The sequence below is a fragment of the Prionailurus bengalensis genome, chromosome A3, assembly GCF_016509475.1.
Source record: "Prionailurus bengalensis isolate Pbe53 chromosome A3, Fcat_Pben_1.1_paternal_pri, whole genome shotgun sequence".
Classification (NCBI taxonomy): Eukaryota; Metazoa; Chordata; class Mammalia; order Carnivora; family Felidae; genus Prionailurus; species Prionailurus bengalensis.
The window spans coordinates 106,162,907-106,180,863 of NC_057354.1; the positions used below are offsets into that span (position 1 = coordinate 106,162,907).

Genomic DNA, 17,957 nt, shown 5'->3' on the forward strand with positions numbered 1-17,957 from the left:
TATGAGCAGTCAGAAGCAGATGCCAGTGTGGAAGCAGGTAGGACCCCTCCATGGTCAGCTGTGGTGCCAAGAGGAGCTCCCAGGATTGAGAGGGAGGGGGAAGCAGAGGGAGTGGAGACAGAGCAGAAGAGGGGGCTACATCTTGGGTCAACCCTCTGAAGCCGGTAACTGGTGTTGGGGCAGCGGTATTGGAAGAAACAGCAATAAACACACTGACTGCTCGAGTCTGATCGACAAGCTGGAAACAGCCTGGGCCTGGCTGGCACCATCTGACAGCTGTGAGGGGCTCAGGGATGAAATCGGGCATCAAATCCACTCCTCATGGCACACTGAGTATAAGCGACAGACGGAAAAACAGATTAATATTAAAAATGTCACCAGCTTTCATGGTTGGGCGAGAGAAACACTTCCAACTAGGGACAGATTTGCAAGACTTCATAATCCTGAGGACTAATATCCTTCATCACCCTCATCAAACAGCCAGAAGTGGTGCAGGGCTCACTGAAGAAGAAAGAGTGAGCGGGAGAACATGGGGAAGGTTGGGATGCCTAAATGCTCGGAAATGAGGCAGTTGGCTATAACTTCAGAAATGGGTTTTATACTGGAGGTCACAAACTGGCTGCCAGCTGGCTGAATCCAGCTTGTAGACATGAACTAGGTGGCCCACAAATGTCTTTATTTTTGAGTTTGAACTAGAGGCCAAAATACACAAATCACGAGAATCACACACACACACACACACACACACACACACACACACAAACTCTGATTCTCTTGAAATACCTATGGGCTCAGGCCTGAGTTCTCCAGATGGCATCAGGCACCACAGGCCTCCTTCCTGCTGGCTTCTACAGTCATTTGTGATTCTAACTCCTGTATTAAGCCATCAAGTACTTTTTATGGATCAGGGGGTTAGCAGAGCTGACTTTCCAAAAGTCCAAGTTAAATGAAGCTTATATAACAAAATGGGAGAGAGCTTTTGGTCTTCCTTTCGGTGACAAGATCGAGCTACTCCTTTAATTGATTGAAACAATCATCTAATCCAAATCATTTTTATTAAACAACGACATGCAAGAGAAGTTTATTAAAAAAATGCTGTTTAGTTTGTCACCCTTACAAAATTTTTAGCTGTGTGTATTTCTTCCAGTCTTTTCACATGATTTTTTACACAGTTGCATACGTGGGTTAGCACCTGCTTTTCGCACCGAACACTGTAATGTACATATTTTATCACATTGCTATATAATCCTCATTTTCTGTTATTCTACATAATGTTTCAAGGAACATCTGCATGTATTTGGGTCTTTTTTTTTTTTTGTATTTTGAAGTATTTGCTCAGAATATATTTTCAGAAGTAGCATGAGTGGGTTATATAATAACTTGCATATTAAAGAGTTAACCTGTAAATTCCTATCCCCAAAGTACCCTGTATAAATCTCTTCATCTCAGCAAATTGTTGGAGAGGCTGTAGGAAAAAAAAAGTCATTTCAGCATATGTGATAGGATTGTGGGTAATTTAAAAAAAAAATTCAGCATGTGAAGTCCATTCCGGGAATAGCACTATCTTGAGACCCAAGTCAAATAGTACTAAATGTACTAAGCAGAGGCCTATGTTTAAAGAAGAAACTCATTTGCTCTCAATAACTGCAAAATTCCGCATAGCTCAATGAGGGAGTCAGAATACTCCACAGAGAGAGCATCAAAGTCTGGTTCAAAAAGATATGGGAGGCCAAGATACAAGACAAACTGTCTTTCCCCATTAAAGCATCTTTGTGCCCTAAGTACAATAGTCATTTCTTAGAACAAGGGCTGCTTTTAAAATTTTTTATTGATGGGAGAAAAAAAAATGACTAAACAAGACCAGAGCATTTAAAGGTATTTTATACCCTATAAACAACCTAAAGAGGGGCGTAAACAAGGTGATATGTCATAAAATGAAATGTGATACAGATAATCTTACCACTATCTTCTGTATGGGTTCAGATGACTAACAGTGCCTGAAATCTCCAAGTAATGGAAAGGAAGCACACTGTGTATTTTATTTTCATTTTGCTTACACATCTTTCCCCAAATAAATGAGGGGATTGACGTCATGGGAGGGGAGGACAAAATGAGAGCCTTTTCTAGAGATGGACCTCCTTGCCGAAGAACCGAAGGGTGCCAGAGGGGCTTCTGGGAAATGGCCCACAAGTTGTGTTTCCACGCCGGGCATGTCGGCAGCACCTCTCAGGGCAGGATTACAGAGCACTTGAGCGAACTCCACCTCCTGTGGAAAGGCAGCCTGACTTTGGTGAGGAGAAATCGTGCCTCCCTAATCTACTAGAGCTCTTTGAAGGGCCAAATAAGTGTATGGATAAGGAGGGAAACAGTAGACACACTCTATTTACACTTTTAAGGAGCTTCTGATGGGCTCCATACCAAAGCCTGTTGAGTCGCCATGGGAATGGGGGGAATGTCTGGTGACAATAGGGAACCGGCTTAGAGATAAGAAATACGGAGTAACGGAGTAACGATAAATAGGCCTTTCTTTGGATGGAAACGTGTTGACAGTGAGGCTCCTGGTGGGGAATTGAGGCTCCTGAGGGAGATGAGGTTAACTTGGCTCTTAGTGATTTGAGATGTGACCACCAGCCCTCTGCTTTCACAAGCGACATGTGGAAATTGGCTTCATTGCCCTGTAGTCACAGCTCGTATATTACTGTGGTGAATTTGTGACATCTCTAGTGATGTTTTGGTGACATCTCTAGTGACACTGTGGGCCCTGAAAGGCAGGGGCATGTCTGATATTTCAGTATTCACTATGATGATTAGCACTTAAATATTCTGTGGCTTGAGCAGTTGAGAGAGGAGTGAGTGTACATTGAAATTGCCTGGCTCGTCTTCCATGTGGGGAGATGTCAACCAAAAACTGTAAGCTGCAGGGAGACACGGGACACTCGTGCATAGTCTGATGTTCACCGTGGGCAAGGGTCGGTTGGGTAAATAAAGCATTAAGTGAAAAATAATTCAAATTGCACTGTAACTGTTTTTACTCTAAATGGCACAGAGAGTCCATGTAAATGTGTGTTGAATTATGCATCAGTTTAGAGAATAATAGTAAAAATTGTGCTTTTGAGGATGACAGATTTAAAGCTCTCAGTGACAGCCCAAGAAAGGGTTTTGGGTCACTACAATCCAGGGCTTCTTAACCTAGTTTTCATCATTGCCCTCTCCCTTGCCAAGTACTCTTATGGATACTTTAAAAAATTTTTTTTTAATGTTTATTTTTGAGAGAAAGACAAGAAGAGACAGAGCATGAGTGGGGGAGGGGCAGAGAGGGAAAGACAGAGACACAGAATCCAAAGCAGGCGCCAGGCTCTGGCTGTCAGCACAGAGCCCGTTGCGGGGCTCGAACTCACGAACCGTGAGATCATGACCTAAGCTGAAGTCAGATGCTTAACCCACTGAGCCACCCAGGTGCTCCTCTTTATGGATACTTTTATCCCAATTGCACCACCCCCATGGGATTTTAATAGCATAGTGTATATCTGGGAGGGCCACCAGTCACTGGGATATCTGAGATTTTTTTTCATGTTCCAAGAGCCAAGTCTTGTCTCCTTGGGGATGATCACAGCCCTCAGGACAATGCACGCTCTCGAGGACTCCCTGACAATCACAGACCTCACACCAAGGTCCCTCTGGCTTCAGGTGGGTTTGACCGATGGAGAGCATCACAGGAGATGGGGATTTAGAGGGGGTGGGGAGGAGGGTAACAAGAGCATACCTGGTCTTCTGGCTCCCTCCTTGTGAGGTCACCCTGCCTGGCCATGTCCTTTGGTCACTTGACTCCTTCCAGGTTCTCCTCTGAGGTCTGGTAGCAGATTATACTCCCTTCCCTTGGGTAGAGTTGGTAACACCTCTACTGCTATTAGCCCCAGCTTACAGCCCTAGCCCTTAGGGTTCCCCTGTACCCATACATTTGTCAATATATCTTATGTTCAGTGTGTTCTCCATTTCCTGTTGGGACCCTGAATGACAGAGGGGGGAGGTCTTGTCACTACATCTCAGGAGAAACACTCTGGAGCTGAAAGGAGACCAGCAGAGGGTAGGTGAGTGATTGGGGGTGAGGGACTACATAGGATGGGGGGAGAAGGACAAGGCATCACAGTCTTAAAAAAGGAGGCTGAGATGGGTCTTGTTCTGATTTATGGAATGGGGTGGGAGAATGAACTCCTTGTACATGGTCGTTAAGGATCCTCTAGAACTTAAGAGGTAATTTTCAGAAATATCGTGGTCTGTCCCCTTCACATAGATGGGACTTAGGTAGCACTTTCTCCACCTGATGGTACAGTATTGGCCTGGATTCACAAAGAAGTGAACAGGGGAAATAAAAGTCCCTGAGACCGACCACAAAGGGGTCCTTTAAAAAGGTCAGGTTCTTTGGGGGCATCCTCACCCTTTGGGGATGAGCCAGAGAGGCAGACCCGGTCTCCTTAAGTTGCCTTTTGGGCTTTCTGTCAAAGGCAGTCGTGGGTCTGGGAACCCTTCCCAGTGGAAGTGCAGGTCTGAGTGCATCAATGATCTGGGTTCAGGGGGACGCTGTGCTCCCCCGTGAGACAGAGGGTGGAGGGGAAAGAATACGGGCTTTCGGAGGCTTGCATCCTGGGTCTTCATCTGGGCCACCACCCGTTTCAGAGTTGCCATGGGGATTAAATGAGAAAGCTCATATAAGGCAGCCTGGCCCTCTTCCTAGCAGACTGAATAGTCTCATGCTCTGAGCCTACCAAGTCTTTTGCTGGCTCTGCCCCTTGGAACAGAGAGCAACCAGGCTTTACATGCTTTGGGCTCCAGAAGCCAAAGAGTGAAAGCAAGAAGCCGTTGTCATGGATGGCGGGCGGGTGGGCACATTATCCTGAGGCCTCCTAATCCCATTTTCTGCTTTCATGTTAATCCTTTTCCTCCTGTCTGCCACACACTCAACTCCCAGGGCACTGACCCGGAGAGCCCGGCTCCACCTCCTCCAGGCGATGGCAGGGTTCCCTGTTGGGGGTGCTGGAGGTGGGGTGTGGGGAGAGTCTGGCTGTGCCTTGGTCCTCCCCTGTCCACCTGGATACTCTTCCAGGCCAGGTCATTGATGAATGCCGAGGGCTCAGCTCTCTCAGAGCAGTGACAGGTCAGTTAGTATTTCCTAAACACTTAACTGCTGACACTGGCTAAGACCCTCATTTGCATAATTTCATTCAGTCCCTATAACACTCCTGTGAAGCAGATATTATTGATCTGAAATTTGTAGGTGAGGAGATGGGAGGCTCAGGGAGTTGTCACAGCCCAGATCACACAAAGAGCAAAACACAGAACTGGCCAACATTCCTCCAGAGCCTCTCGGGGGACCAGTGGCAACGTGACCCCTCTCATGTTGCTTCCTACTTCCCCAGCCCTGGAAAGGACCCACCTCTGGCTTCCCTACTCTGGGACTGCCACCTGCAGCTTTGGTTGGGTGAATGTATTTCTTCCGTGAATGAGGCCTGGGTATCTTTGGCCGCGCAGCGGAGTGGAAAGAACATAGACTTTGGGGAGAGGGGGTGTGGTTCTGGCTTCCACAGGAAGGGGACAAGATGTACCCAGGAACTGAACGTTTTCCAGGGAGACAGGTGGCTACATGTGAGTGGCCATCTGTGGGGGAGGGATGATTTTGCCTCAGGCTTTTTACTCCCTGTCCTCTTCCTTTCAGGGCACTCTATCACCTCTCCATTCCCAGCTGCAAATGCCCTTTTCTCTGCTCTGCAGGACTGAGCCTGGCCATTTTTGCCCCAGATATCTAGGTTCTGAGGCAAGGCTCGCTCACTGGGGAAGAAGCAATCCACCATCCCCTCAGCCGCCTGTGCCCCACTCTTTCAAAAACAGTTTAATGTGCTCTGGATCTCCAACTGGAATGATAATTGTACCCTGCTGAGGATAGGCCTGCCCCTCTCCCCCAGCCACCTCTAGAAACTTCTAGAGTCTAGAAGGCAGTTCTCGGTTCATCTTCAGCCTGCTCTTTCTCACTGAGCCACACAGTTCCCTGTGGGCCTCTCTGCTGACTGTAATCAAGGTCTTTGCTTCTCTCTGGACTGCACAGAACCTGCAGATTTTCCTGTCCCAGCCCCATGACACCTGCTTGGTCCCAGCTTAGCGACATGGTTCCTTCTGTCCTCAGAACTCCATGCACTGGTTGGCAGCTGGAGAATCACAGAGAAAGTGTAAATCTAACACTGGATGGCAGGGGCAGGCTAGATGTGTTGTAGCACATGAGTTCCGTTGAGGAAAGGGGTGTGGAGACTGAGGAAAGCTGAGGTCCTACGTGGAAGGGTAGGGCCTGAGGGCGGCAAGCACGGCTGGGACCTGGCTTGGTTGAGACATGGTGTGAGATACTGTGGTGGCTCTGACCCTCCCCGCAATCACCAACTCCAGCTAGACAGAGACAAGATGTGGCTCGTGTGGCTTAGGCATGGTGGTAGTGAGGTGCAACCCTGAGGGTCTGTGCAGCATCCACGGTTAGGATTCTAGAACTAACACGGACTCCTCAATCCCCTAGAACTATACAGGGACGTCTTGTACCTGAGAACTTACAACAATGACATCTGTTGAAGAGAAATTGGGTTCTGAGTTAAAGTTTGGTCATTCTTTTCAAAACCCTCAAAGGTTTGTGGGCTTTGAAAATATTCTAGAAGCAGAACGGTGTGTAGGAGGGAAGGTGCAGGATTTCAAGTTAGAAAATACGTATCTCTGCTGGGCTCCCTGTGGCCTCCGTGTGATCTTGAGCACTTAGGCCCTCATTTTCCGTCTGGGCTTCCACCGCTTGAGTCTTCCCCTCCTAGACCCTCCGGCCTAAAACCCAGGAAGAGGGGGCTAGTCTTTCCATAGACCTTCCTTTCTTCCCACTTTCCATATATTTCATGCTTGGGGAAAGGCTCTGAAAAAAAAATTGCCCATTAGCTTGCGGTGGGCGGTGGGGAGGATGATGAGGCCAAACCTTGTATGGGGCAAAGGTGACCTGACGGCAGGTTGCTTGGGAGTCCCCTGACGTGGCTGACATCACGCCATTAGGACATCAGTCCTCTGGGTAAAAGCTTTGCATGGAAGAAGCCGGTGTGTATTAAAGCGTGAACCTCCCTGTGGGAAGAAGTCCCTCATGTCTTTTATCCGGACATGGATATGGAGGGCCAAGGAGGGAGGTGGGCACCACGGGAGAGGGACCTGAAAACACGTTTTGCCAACTGCAGTGCTTGCCACAAAGATTTCACTCCTCCGGAGGTCATCCCCCATGACCTCCTGCCCCCATTTCCCCCAAACACCAAAGACGTTAAGTGAGAATGAGTAAGTCAGCCCAAGAAACTGGCTTGGGAAGAATCCTTGCCAGGAGACGTCATTTATTAATTGACTGATTTTTTTCCTTTTTCTTTCTTTCTTTTTTTTTCTTTTTTTTTTACAAAAATAAACATTTTAACGAACAAGAAATACAAAAGCTTCTGGATATACAAACTCCAGGAGGGGGGAGAGGCTGGTTTTGGCTGCTTGGCGGCTTTCACTGAAAGCAAATGAGGCAGAAAGGCCCCGGCCCCACCCCCACCCCAGGTCCTGGCTCAAACCGCAACCTGCTCCTTGACCCCGTGTCTTGGCTCATACCATGTGTGTGCTCCTCTGTCCCCGCCCCTGCGCTGGCCTGCGGGTGCCCCCGGTAGAGTGGCCGGAGGCGGCCTCCCCAGGTACGGAGTTTCCCACATCCCAGAGCATCGCCATCCGGAGCTCGGCTGAGAGAACACCCCGTGACCGATTGTCCCCACGCAGCCCCTGCCAGATTGCGGCGGGCGGCAGCAGCAGCAGCAGCAGCAGCAGGGGCTCTGGCTACATTCTCACACCATGAACACAGTGATGGGGCTGCCCACAGAACTGTCCCAGCGAGGGGCAGAGGCCCCCACGGGGACACCAGCCTGAGCCTCGCTGGCAGCCCAGAGGGTTGCAGAGCCGGTCAGCCCCCCGTGATTCCTGGCCTGGGGCCAGCAGTCCCATACCTAGACCGGTAAACTCACATTTTAACATTTGGCATTATTGCACGTTGTCCTGGTCGCCTCACTGGGGGGTGTCAGCCTCGTCTGCAGGGCTTTGCAGGTGACATATGAAAGTCACTCCCTCCCTCCACAGGCGAGCTCAGCTGGCGGGGCTGCTCTGCCGCCAGCTGGGCCCTCAGGTCAGCAAGGCCCTCACATATGTGGTCTTGTTGGGATCGGGGACCACGTGGCTCCATCCTGTCTTGAAAAATACCAGCTGCCGACCTGGGGGCAGAGGTGAGACGTAACAGGACTGTTTCTCTCCCTGGAGGCGGGGCCAGTCTCCCTAATGTGACTGCCCAGAGGACACATATACTTGTCCCTCATCATCTCGGCCTTCTCGTCTTCTCATCAAACCTGGCTTCTGATGGGGGACCGCTACCTGTCAGTTTCTTCCAGGGAGCTCCAGTCACCTCCCTCCGGGTGTCCTTTCCCCCTGGCTCACCTGTCCAGGTGGTCTGGTTGGTGACCACAAAGGCCTGGCACTGGGCATGGCTCTCACAGACGTCCACGGCCTCAGCCACGTTGAACACTGAAAGGAGACAGCTTCCGTGGTGATAGGAGGGCCAGCAGCGGTAGTCTTCCTGGGGGATGGTGCTGCCTGGGAGGCGCTGGTACTCTGTGGGTTGGGGACAGAGCTCAGATGAGAACTCTGTGTCTCTAGGCATGAGGGCACTGGGGCCGTTTTATGAACAGGGCTAAGACTCATTTCCTAACGGAAAGCTGAAAGCTGAAATCTAGCCCTAGCGTGGAGATGATGAAGGCAGCTACCACTGGGGGACTGGGCTGACCACCCAGTAAAGGCAAAGGTGAGATTCAGTTTCTGGGAGACACACAGCTCCCAAATCTAAGAGTGCGCAGTGGGTTCAGACAGCACATGATGGTGGGCACATCGTGGGATAAACACACACAGAGCTGGAGATCAGGACATTTTAGACATTTAGAGCCGAGCTTCTCAAACTTCAGTGTGCCTGTGAATCTCCAGTGAATCTGGTTAAAGTGCAGATCCCGACTGAGAAGGTCTGGAGCGAGGCTTAGGATTGGGCACTTCTAACCAGCTTCTGGTGCTGCTGGTCTGCAGACGGCACTTTGGAGTAGTGAGAGTTTAGAGCACCCCTTGGTCCTACTTCCTCCTGGCTTTGGGCAGAGAGGTTAGGCAAGCTCCTGAGGGAGGGGACAGTTAGAGGTTTCTGAGCTTAAGGGGAGGTTTCTGAGCTTAAGGGGAATGCAAATGAACGTGGAACACAGCAATGACAACTTCAGTGCCTGGGAGGGGGCTGGAGGAAAAATCTTCCCATTAGCGGAAAGAGCCCCCAAATGCTCTGAGAGCTCCTCAATCAGGAAGCTGCTTAGTTGCAGGCCGCCTGTTCACCTGAGTCCTTTCTGCTGCTAGGGGAGCCTCAGCTCTGCACTGATAATGCAGAGGCCCTGGGCCTCTGGCCACCCCGCCCTCCTGCCTCCTTCTTCTCCCAGGGACTAGACCAAAGTCCAGGGCTGGCTGTGATTTATAGCCCCATAAACGGCGTCCTCAGGGACAGAGCCAGCCATTGTTCACCTCGTTAAACTTTATTTACAGGGCTAACGAGGGCTCCCCCACCCCTAAGACTGGCCAGAGCTCCTTGAATACAGAGGCTGCCCACTCCTGGCCCCCCTGCCAACCATGATAAACCCCAGGGCCTCAGCGGAGGGACTATAGCAGTAGCTAGAATTCTCCGCCCGGAATTCTTGGGCTTCTTGACTCGTTTTGCTAAGGAGCCCCAACCACCTCCAGCCACCTTTCTCACCCCCAGAAGGGTAGAGGAAGGAAAGAGAAGCAAACATATATTGTATTCCAGCTGTGTTATAGGAACCAGGTTAATTGCTTGCACACACTTCCCCTGGCATTTATTCCCCAGAAGTAGTTTGTGAGGCACGTAATAAACCCAATTCACAGATGAGCAAAGTGGGCTCGAGGTGTAGGTAATCTGCTCAAAGTCACACAGTCAGTACATAGTGGGGTCTGGAGCCACCCGGAGAAGGGGTATCGGGGCCCACCTCCCCAGGTCAAGGCCGAATGACCACTCAGCCAGAGAGGACACCTCCAAGTAAAGGCTAAACAGTCAGTGGTCTCCCCAAGTGTGCCTTAGAAGGATAAGCCGCTTAGCCCAGTGAGGGCGACCACTCACCCTCCCACCTGTTCCCCACCTCCCCAGCCCCTGGAGCCCTGTTGGAGCCACTCACCCGCTCTGCCGCCTGCCGTGGCATTCTGCAGGTACTGCCCGCTCTGGTACAGGTGTAGCACTTTCTCCAGCTGGGCCAGAGTCTCGTCTACTCCCCAGGTGAGCTCTCCTGCAGAGTGCAGTGTGGCTATGAGAGGGTATATGGGCTTCCACTCCTCCCTGAGGTGGCAACCAGCTGCCTTTCCCTCTCTCATATGTGCTGTCCTGGGTCATTCTTGTCTCCATGCCTGCTGGGGGAGGGGGAGGGTGATGGGACGCGGAAGGGCCCTGGAGAGCTCACCTGTGGCATTGACAATGCTGTCCAGCAGAGGTCGTAGTGAGGGTGGGGCACTGTGGGGCAGGAGGTATGTGAAGAAAAACCTGGGACGGAGAGAAACAAGGGGCTCAGTGGTCCAGCCTTGGAGGAGGCATCTTTCCTCTGCCCAAACTTGGGACAGAACCCTAATCGGGCCGGGGAGCCTGATCCCTCAGGCCTAGGCATAACCCCAGAGTCTACCAAGGAGTCTGCTCGGACTCAGGGTAGGGATCTGGGCATATGCTAAGGCCAAAATTTGACTTTACATGAAACTGAAAGCTGAGGTCTGTTTCTCTCATCCATCCCCAGGACTTCCCCACCACCCAGTCCCATCTTACCCCGTGAGCTGATCGCGGTCAGAGCAGCCCATAGCTGGGGCCCAGTGAGGAGCTTCCAGAGGTGAAGGACCAGGGGAGAAAGGGGGAACATCGATCCACCAGCCCTAGACTCCACTGTGACACTATTTTAAGAAGTCTCCAGCTGCCACCCCCCAACCCAGATTCTCCTTGGAGCTATTTTTAGCATCATCATCAGGAGCCTGAATGTTCCCTTCTTGAGTGGGTGGAAGACTTTCCCCGCCGCTGCTGCTCTGTTGGTCAAGGCCGAGCCTCCCTCCCCTGGCTGGCCTCCTGGAGCCCACGCTGGCTCTCCCCTCGCCACGCCCTCCGGGGCCTACTCTCCCTCCCTGGCCTTCCTGAGTGGGAAGTGGAGGTCACCTGTAGGCATTGTAGAGGTTGCGCTTCTCATTCATGCCCTCGCACCAGCCCTGGGCTGAGCAGGGCAGGGTGAAGTTCCTGGCTGGAAACTCCAGTATGCAGTCTGTGCTGCTTGTACATGGTGTCTCCTCCACGCGTGCGTCATCCAGATCCGTTACCTTCAGCTCCCCATCCACCAGCACAAACTGTCGGGGGCGGAAGTCCAGCAGAGTGACGGAGCCCAGCGGGGAGTGGGCCAGGTGGTGGAGGAGGCGGCCCAGGCTCAGGCAGATCTGAGGGGTAGACACAAGGCTGCTCACCGCGTCTCTCCTGGGAAAGCGCCTGGGGGGCTCCAGGGCTCACCCCTTTGGGGTTCTGGACTTAGCTTGGGGTGGAGGGGTTGGCTTTTCTCTTAAAGGCCCCAGTGCTTACTAAGGGCTGAGGGTCAGAGCCCTAACAGAGCAAGCCAGTGATTTTTCTATTAATCCAGGCTGGCCTGACCCTGACCATGGGCGGCACATAAGCTTGTGGGTAACGGATCTCCTCCCTGAAGCTGCATCTTGAATGTGGTTTTAGTTCAGTGTGTGGAAACAGAGGGAGGGTCAAGCTGACCTTAAGGTCTTTTCTAGTCCTTTGCAGCCAGGCTACGTGTGTGTGTGTGTGTGTGTGTGTGTGTGTGTAAGGGGGCAGGAGTACAAAAACGTCAGGATCTTCTAGGTCTTGCTTCTTTTTTTAACCCTTTGGCTGATGGCCGAGTCAGCTTTGCTCCAACTTTCCCTCCTTTTAGATGGAGGAGGAGTCAAGCTGCTCTGGAGGGCTGGCCTTCTAAGGGAAAACCATCCCAGCGAGGAACCCAGGGCCCGGCCCTCCTCCCTGCTTACTCGGAAACGGTCCTCCCAGGAAGTCTGCAGCAGCTGGATCATCTCCACAGGGGCACCCAGCTCCGTGATGGTAGTCAGGGTGTCTGGGATGTCCTCGCTGTCCTGGTAGCAGTAGCCATAGAGCTAGGGGAGGTCCAGGGCAGGTCATTAGGTCACAGGGTCGGGGTGGGGACAGAGAAGGGCTGGGCTGTCAGATGCCCCCTCCCTGTGCACTACCGACCCCCTACCCCCATCCCTAGGCTGTTGTTGCAGCTCAGGCCAGAAGAGACCAGCATCGACAGCATTGCCTGAGAAGTCTGCCCTCTGTCCCTGCAGCCAGAGTTCCTGCTGATTACATCAGCCTCTTACCTCCCGCCTCCCAGGTAAATGGGCAGGTCTGGACACCATGTGTCAACCATGTGCCAGGCACTGTGCTAAATGTTTTACATGCTAACTCGATTCTTATAATAACTTTACATAGACATAGTAGGTACTATTATTAGTCTCCAATTTACAGGTGAGGAAACCAACTCAGAGAGGTTAAGTTCCTTGCATAACATCACACAGCTGATAAATGCAGGAGCTAGGATTCAAATTTACGTCACTCGAATTCTAAGAATATCACCCGTTAATCAACAAGCCAGCAAATTGGTATTATACCTCTGCCTCTGCTCCAATCCTTCTCTATTCTTTATCATTTCTATTTGGGGGCAGCTTCATTCTTTTCTCAGCTCTGGTCTTGTGGGAGGTAAAACAAGCTCCCTCGGGATTGGGAACAAGCAGTAGGTAAGAACAAAGTGTCCAAGGGGCACATCCTTGGCGTGTTTTTTATATGTTGGTGGTGAGGGGGAGGCGGTGGTCACACCCACCAATGGGAAGAGTAGCAAGGGAAGGTTTCTGGGGAAGATCAGTTCTTTGGGGGCATGCTCACAAGGGCCTGCCCACTCCGTAGGGCCTGAGGCTGGGCTTGGTACAGCTCAGCTCAGGGACTTGTGGGAAGCACAGCCTGACTTTGTCATTAACACCTAAACCAGCATCCACAGAGAGCCTTGCTTCCTTCAGCCTCTGCCACCACACTGCACATCAGTTAGGGGTCAGCTGCTGCTCAAAACAACCAGCACCCTGTGGGGTAGGAACACAAAGGCCGAGTTGTCCAGGCCGCAGCAGGCAGAGGGGAGAGCTGCACAATGTGGGGATTGAGGGGGGAGCGCGGCACAGGGGGATCCAAGCACGGGCTAGATGTCCCTACATACCATACCATCACCCTTCTTACCATCATTCACACCCCGCCCAGATCTACTCCAGGCCCTCACATGCCCCCTTCGGTCCTAGGAGTGCCCTTTCAGCACCCCCTTCCTGAAGCCAGCGGCCCCAGTCCTGCTGGCATGAGAGAGAAGGCACGACTCAGCGTCCGCCATTAGCTCACCAGGGTGGTGAACTGGGGGATCAGGGGACAGTCCCAGCCACCCTCTTCTTCCCTCTCTGTCTGCTCCCCCACCTCGCACCAGCCCAGGGAGGCCCCAGATCCTGGTGGGGCGGGGTGGGGGGAGGAAGGTAAGGGGAGCAGCCCTGGGGCCTGGTTCTCATTTTCTTGCCCAGAGTCTGAGCCTTTGTGGGAAACTTCTGAAGGGTATTAAACACCCGGAGGTCGTTAAATGCGCTGTTAACGAGGTATTAATCAACACCCCTCAGGAAAAAATAAAAAGACACCATTAACCCCCCCAGGAAGCGTGAGGCTGAGCATTTCAGGCACATCTTTTGTTCGTTTGGGAGAAGAAATATACCCTAGCAGGGCCAGATTCTGGGCCCAAGAACGCCTGGGGCCCCATCTGAGGCCTGAGCTCCTGGGACTACAGGAGTTTGGGGGGAGGGAAGACCCTTGCGCCCTTTGACCCTGGGCTGTAGAGGCATCTATCACGTGAGGAGTGTGTGTGTGTGTGTGTGTGTGTGTGTGTGTGTGTGTGAAGGGTGACGGAAGAAAGAGAGAGCTCACCCAGGCAGTCCCCAGAGACCAGAGAGAGTGCTGGGAGGTGCACGTGGGACATGTTACTATTTTCTATTAGAACCCACAGAACCAACTTTGGGGTTGCCAGAGAGGGGGAAGGGGCTTCGGGTGGCCTGGGGGAGCCGGAATTGTCAGAAACATTCTTTGGCTCCTCCCCAGGGCATCTATCAAACGATTTTGAAATTTTAAATGATCAAGAGGTATTAAAACATTATTTCTAGTTCCCTGCGCACCGTCACTGAAGCCTCCTGAGCAAGAAGACCCCACAGCAGGCTTCCCTGGCACCAGAGGTAACACGCTGCTGAGGAAGCCAGAAGGAGCCTGGCTGGGGGTCGGGGGGATCAATGGAAATCACTCCCAAAGCAGTTCCTAAACTCACACCAAAGAAGTCTTTCCTTGCTGGAATGGCAGCTTTTTACCTTTCCCCAGATGGAAAGGATTGGGACCCTTCCCACCATATAACCCTTATGCCCCAGGGTGACTAACACCAGTCTCTGACCCTGGAAAAGTCACACAGCCAACCTCAGACAGCCCAGTCTTGGTCTAGTGAGGGGATGGGTGAAAACTATTCGGCTGTTTCATATAATTTCATTTTGACGCCTTCGGAATTGGGCAGGGGGCCGGACACTAAGCTGAGGAGCACTCTGTGATGTGTGGGGGCAGTTGGCTAGATGCTGGTCAGGAAGCTTGGCTGGGGTTAGTGAGGGAGGGAGAAATTCTGTAAGAGACAGGGAAGCGCAGTAAACCTCAAACCTGTCCTAAGGGAGGGGCGTCTTGAGTCAATTAACTAACACTTAATGTCCTGCTTCTCCACTGCTTCAGAATCAGACTGACACCCCAGGGTTGCCAAAAAGTTCCCAAGAGCCCCTGGGAAGCGAAGAGAACAAGATCCTCCCAGTTAGAACGGCCACGTAACCAGCCGTTTGCTCCCCGGAGCTCCAGGCACAGTGTCAGCTGTGCAACCAGGCATAACTACCCACAACTGTTGGCTCTGCCTGACCTCCTGCAGCCGGTTCAGGGCCTAGGACCTGGTCACAAGTGTCTGACCAGAGTTCGGGTAGCCTGGGGAGACCTGGAGCCAGCGGGAATATAAATAGCTCTCTGGCCTCTCTCTCTCATTCTGGAATACCCACCCAGGCCTGGGGTCCATCTCCCTCCTCGCCAAAGGAGGGAAGGACTCCTGGATTTCTGGTCAGTTCTGCTGGGTGCAGAAAGGTTAATCTGAGTGGGCTAGGAGGTGGAAGGTGTGGGCAAGGTTCCTCTGCTGGGGAGTCTGCACACACCCTCTGTTCCGCGGGCCAAGACCAGTCAGGGATTCCCCTCTCAGTCTGCTCAGACATGTGCAAAGGGAACAGTTTGTCTAATCCTAGGGCCGACTCAAGGACATAGAGCTGGGGGAGAGGAGGAAGTGGGTGCGTTAGGGCAGTGCTGGGGCTGTGAGAGGCCCAAGCTCTTAGTCTCAGCTGGAGGGGACAAGGGGTGGGGGTGTCTCATCTTTCCCCTCTGTCCCCCAGGGAACAGGAGAGACAGAGTCCCATTTAGCAGAAACCTGGGCATCTGGCTTTTTCAGTCTTCCAGCTACTGACCACATCTACTCTGATAATGTGACCCTGAGACCCTCAGGCCTGTAGTTTGTCCCCTGAGCACTGAGCTAAGACCCTAAGGCTTCCTCAAGGATTCAAGGGCTGACTTTATTAAGGCCTGGAGAATGGCAGGGTCACTTCTGGGAAGGGCTCTGCATTTTCTGGCCTACTACCCAATTCCCTCCAGTCCTTCTAGTGGCTTCTGGGTGGGGTGAGGGGTGGGGATAGTCTCTGGGAATCAAGCCTGACACAGGGTCTCTTTCTAGCCATTCCCAAACCCATTGCCGTCCCGTCCCATTTTCAAAGTCAGACGAGTCACTGGAAGTTGAGAGAAGAGGGGTTCAGATTCCATCAGAAAAGGGGGCCCTATCATTGCAGTTGGAATCCTGACTCAGGGATGACCTCTGCTCTGTGTCTTGGCTTTTGCAGTCATTTCCCTGGCACTCAACGCCCTAGCTCCAGCCCGAAGCAGGGTCCTAAGTCCTAACAGATCGGCACCCCTACCTCTAGTTTTGGGACCCTCTGTCCTGGCCTCTGTCTTCAAAGGATATGGTGTGGAAGCTGAGAGACCCAGGAGTCCCTCCTTAAAGAGACACTCACTCAGGAGTGAGAGTTAGGGTAGTGTGGTGGGAAGCAGCCACGGGGGGGGGGGGGTTGTGCACCCAGCTTAACGTGGACACAGTCACTGGGGCTCCGTTTCTTTACCTAGAAGACCAAGGGTTCTCTTCCAGCCAGAGTGACCGGGCTTGGGCACGTCCAGCCAGCACCCTCACCCCCTGACCACCCCCCCCCCCCGCGTCGTACCTGCAGCACGTTGGGGTGCCGCAGCCGCTCCAGCAGCACCATCTCCTTGAGCAGCTTGTGGGCCGCCAGCCGATAGCAGCCCCTCCGTGCCCCGAACTCGCGCACGCAGCTGCCCAGATCGTGGCCGCTGAAGTCCACCGCCTTGAGCGCCACCGCGGCGCCGCCGGGCAGGCGGACCCGGTACACGGCCTTGGTGTAGCCTGAGCCCACGTACTGTGCGCCGGACACGTTGCGGAGCGCGGCGCAGCCCAGGCGCGGGCCCGAGCCGGAGGAGCCCGGGCCGGGAGCCGGGGGCCAGCCCGGGGCGCCGTCGGGCAGGGGCCGGGCCCGCGGGGGCCGGGGACGCTGCAGGCCCGGCCCGCCCGGAGCCAGGTCCATCAGGCGCCGCCGCTCCGGCCGGCCGGCCCCGGGCCCCGGGCCCCCGCGGGAATAGCGCTGCACCTCCTCGTAGCGCGCTCGGATCTGCCGGGCCAGTTCCCCGCGGCCCCCGCGACGGCCCGGGCCCGGGGCTGGCGACGGCCCGGGGGACTGGCCTGGCCGCGGAGGCTCCGACCCCGGTGCGAAGAGCACGTTGAGGACGGAGCCCAGCAGGAAGGAGGCGCAGAAACCCGCGGCTACCGCCGCCCGCCGGCGCCGCATCGCTCCCCTCCCCCCCGGCCGGCCGGCCCCGCGCGGCTCCCCGGCCCCGGCCCCGGGAGGCTCAGGCTCCGAGGCGGCTCCGCTCTGCGTCCCGCCGGCCCCCTGCCCAGTCCGCGCGCATGGCCCCGGCGGCCCCGACCCCGGCCCCTCGCGGGCCGCACATCGGCCTGACACTTGCCTCCCTCCCGCCCTGCCCCCGCCGCTTATAAGGCCCGGAGCCGCCCCCGCCCCCGCCCCCTCCGCCTCCGCCTCCCAGCTCCCGGCCCGAGCCCGTCCTCGGCGCCGCCCCCTCCGGCCGCCCGGCCCGGCCTTCCCCGCTGACTGACAGCGGGACCTCCTCCCGCGGCCGTCCGGGCCTGGGAAGCGGCGCGGAGGCGGCTCCGGCCCTGCCCAGCCCGCGGGCCCCCGAGCTCGGGCCGCGAGAGGGGGAGGGGGCAGCGGCGGCCCCGCGACGCGCGGGAGCTCCGGGCCCCGCGCAAGGGCGGATAACGGGGCCGGGCTGCCGGATAACGGGACCGGGAGGCGGATAACGGAGCTGGCCGGGCGGGGTGGGGGAGAAGATAAAGGGGTGAAGCCGGAGGGTAATGGGCTGGGCGGGGGGGGGAGGGGGGGAGCTGGCGGGTGGCGAGCAGCTGGCTCTGGGGTGGTGGGGGTCCGCGTGGTTTCAGAGCTCCCTCCCGGGACCCAGGGCCTCCCGCGGGTGGGGCTGGGGATGGCGGCTCCTCGCCTAATCTCGGATCTCTGGGCGAAGGGGGTGGGGGTGTGGAGAGGTGGACGCAGAGAAGCTGGCA

At 54.4% G+C, this 17,957-nt stretch overlaps 1 protein-coding gene across 2 annotated transcripts; it reads right to left on the bottom strand.

The window, feature by feature from the left end:
- Window positions 1-1,038: 1,038 nt before the first annotated feature.
- On the bottom strand, window positions 1,039-17,336 carry PKDCC (protein kinase domain containing, cytoplasmic). Of its 2 annotated transcripts, none has more exons than XM_043604088.1 (7): window positions 16,528-17,336; window positions 12,157-12,279; window positions 11,297-11,568; window positions 10,566-10,645; window positions 10,287-10,394; window positions 8,512-8,685; window positions 1,039-1,465 (listed from the first exon to the last, which is right to left on the bottom strand). In XM_043604088.1, exons 1-7 carry the CDS (start codon window positions 17,164-17,166, stop codon window positions 1,446-1,448), a joined length of 1,416 nt encoding a protein of 471 aa, XP_043460023.1. In that variant the 5' UTR covers window positions 17,167-17,336; the 3' UTR covers window positions 1,039-1,445. The 2 variants fall into 2 exon arrangements, with proteins under 2 accessions (XP_043460023.1, XP_043460022.1); XM_043604087.1 differs by lacking the exon at window positions 1,039-1,465 and adding an exon at window positions 7,359-8,291 and having other exon boundaries at window positions 16,528-17,333.
- Between the last annotated feature and the right edge of the window lie 621 nt (window positions 17,337-17,957).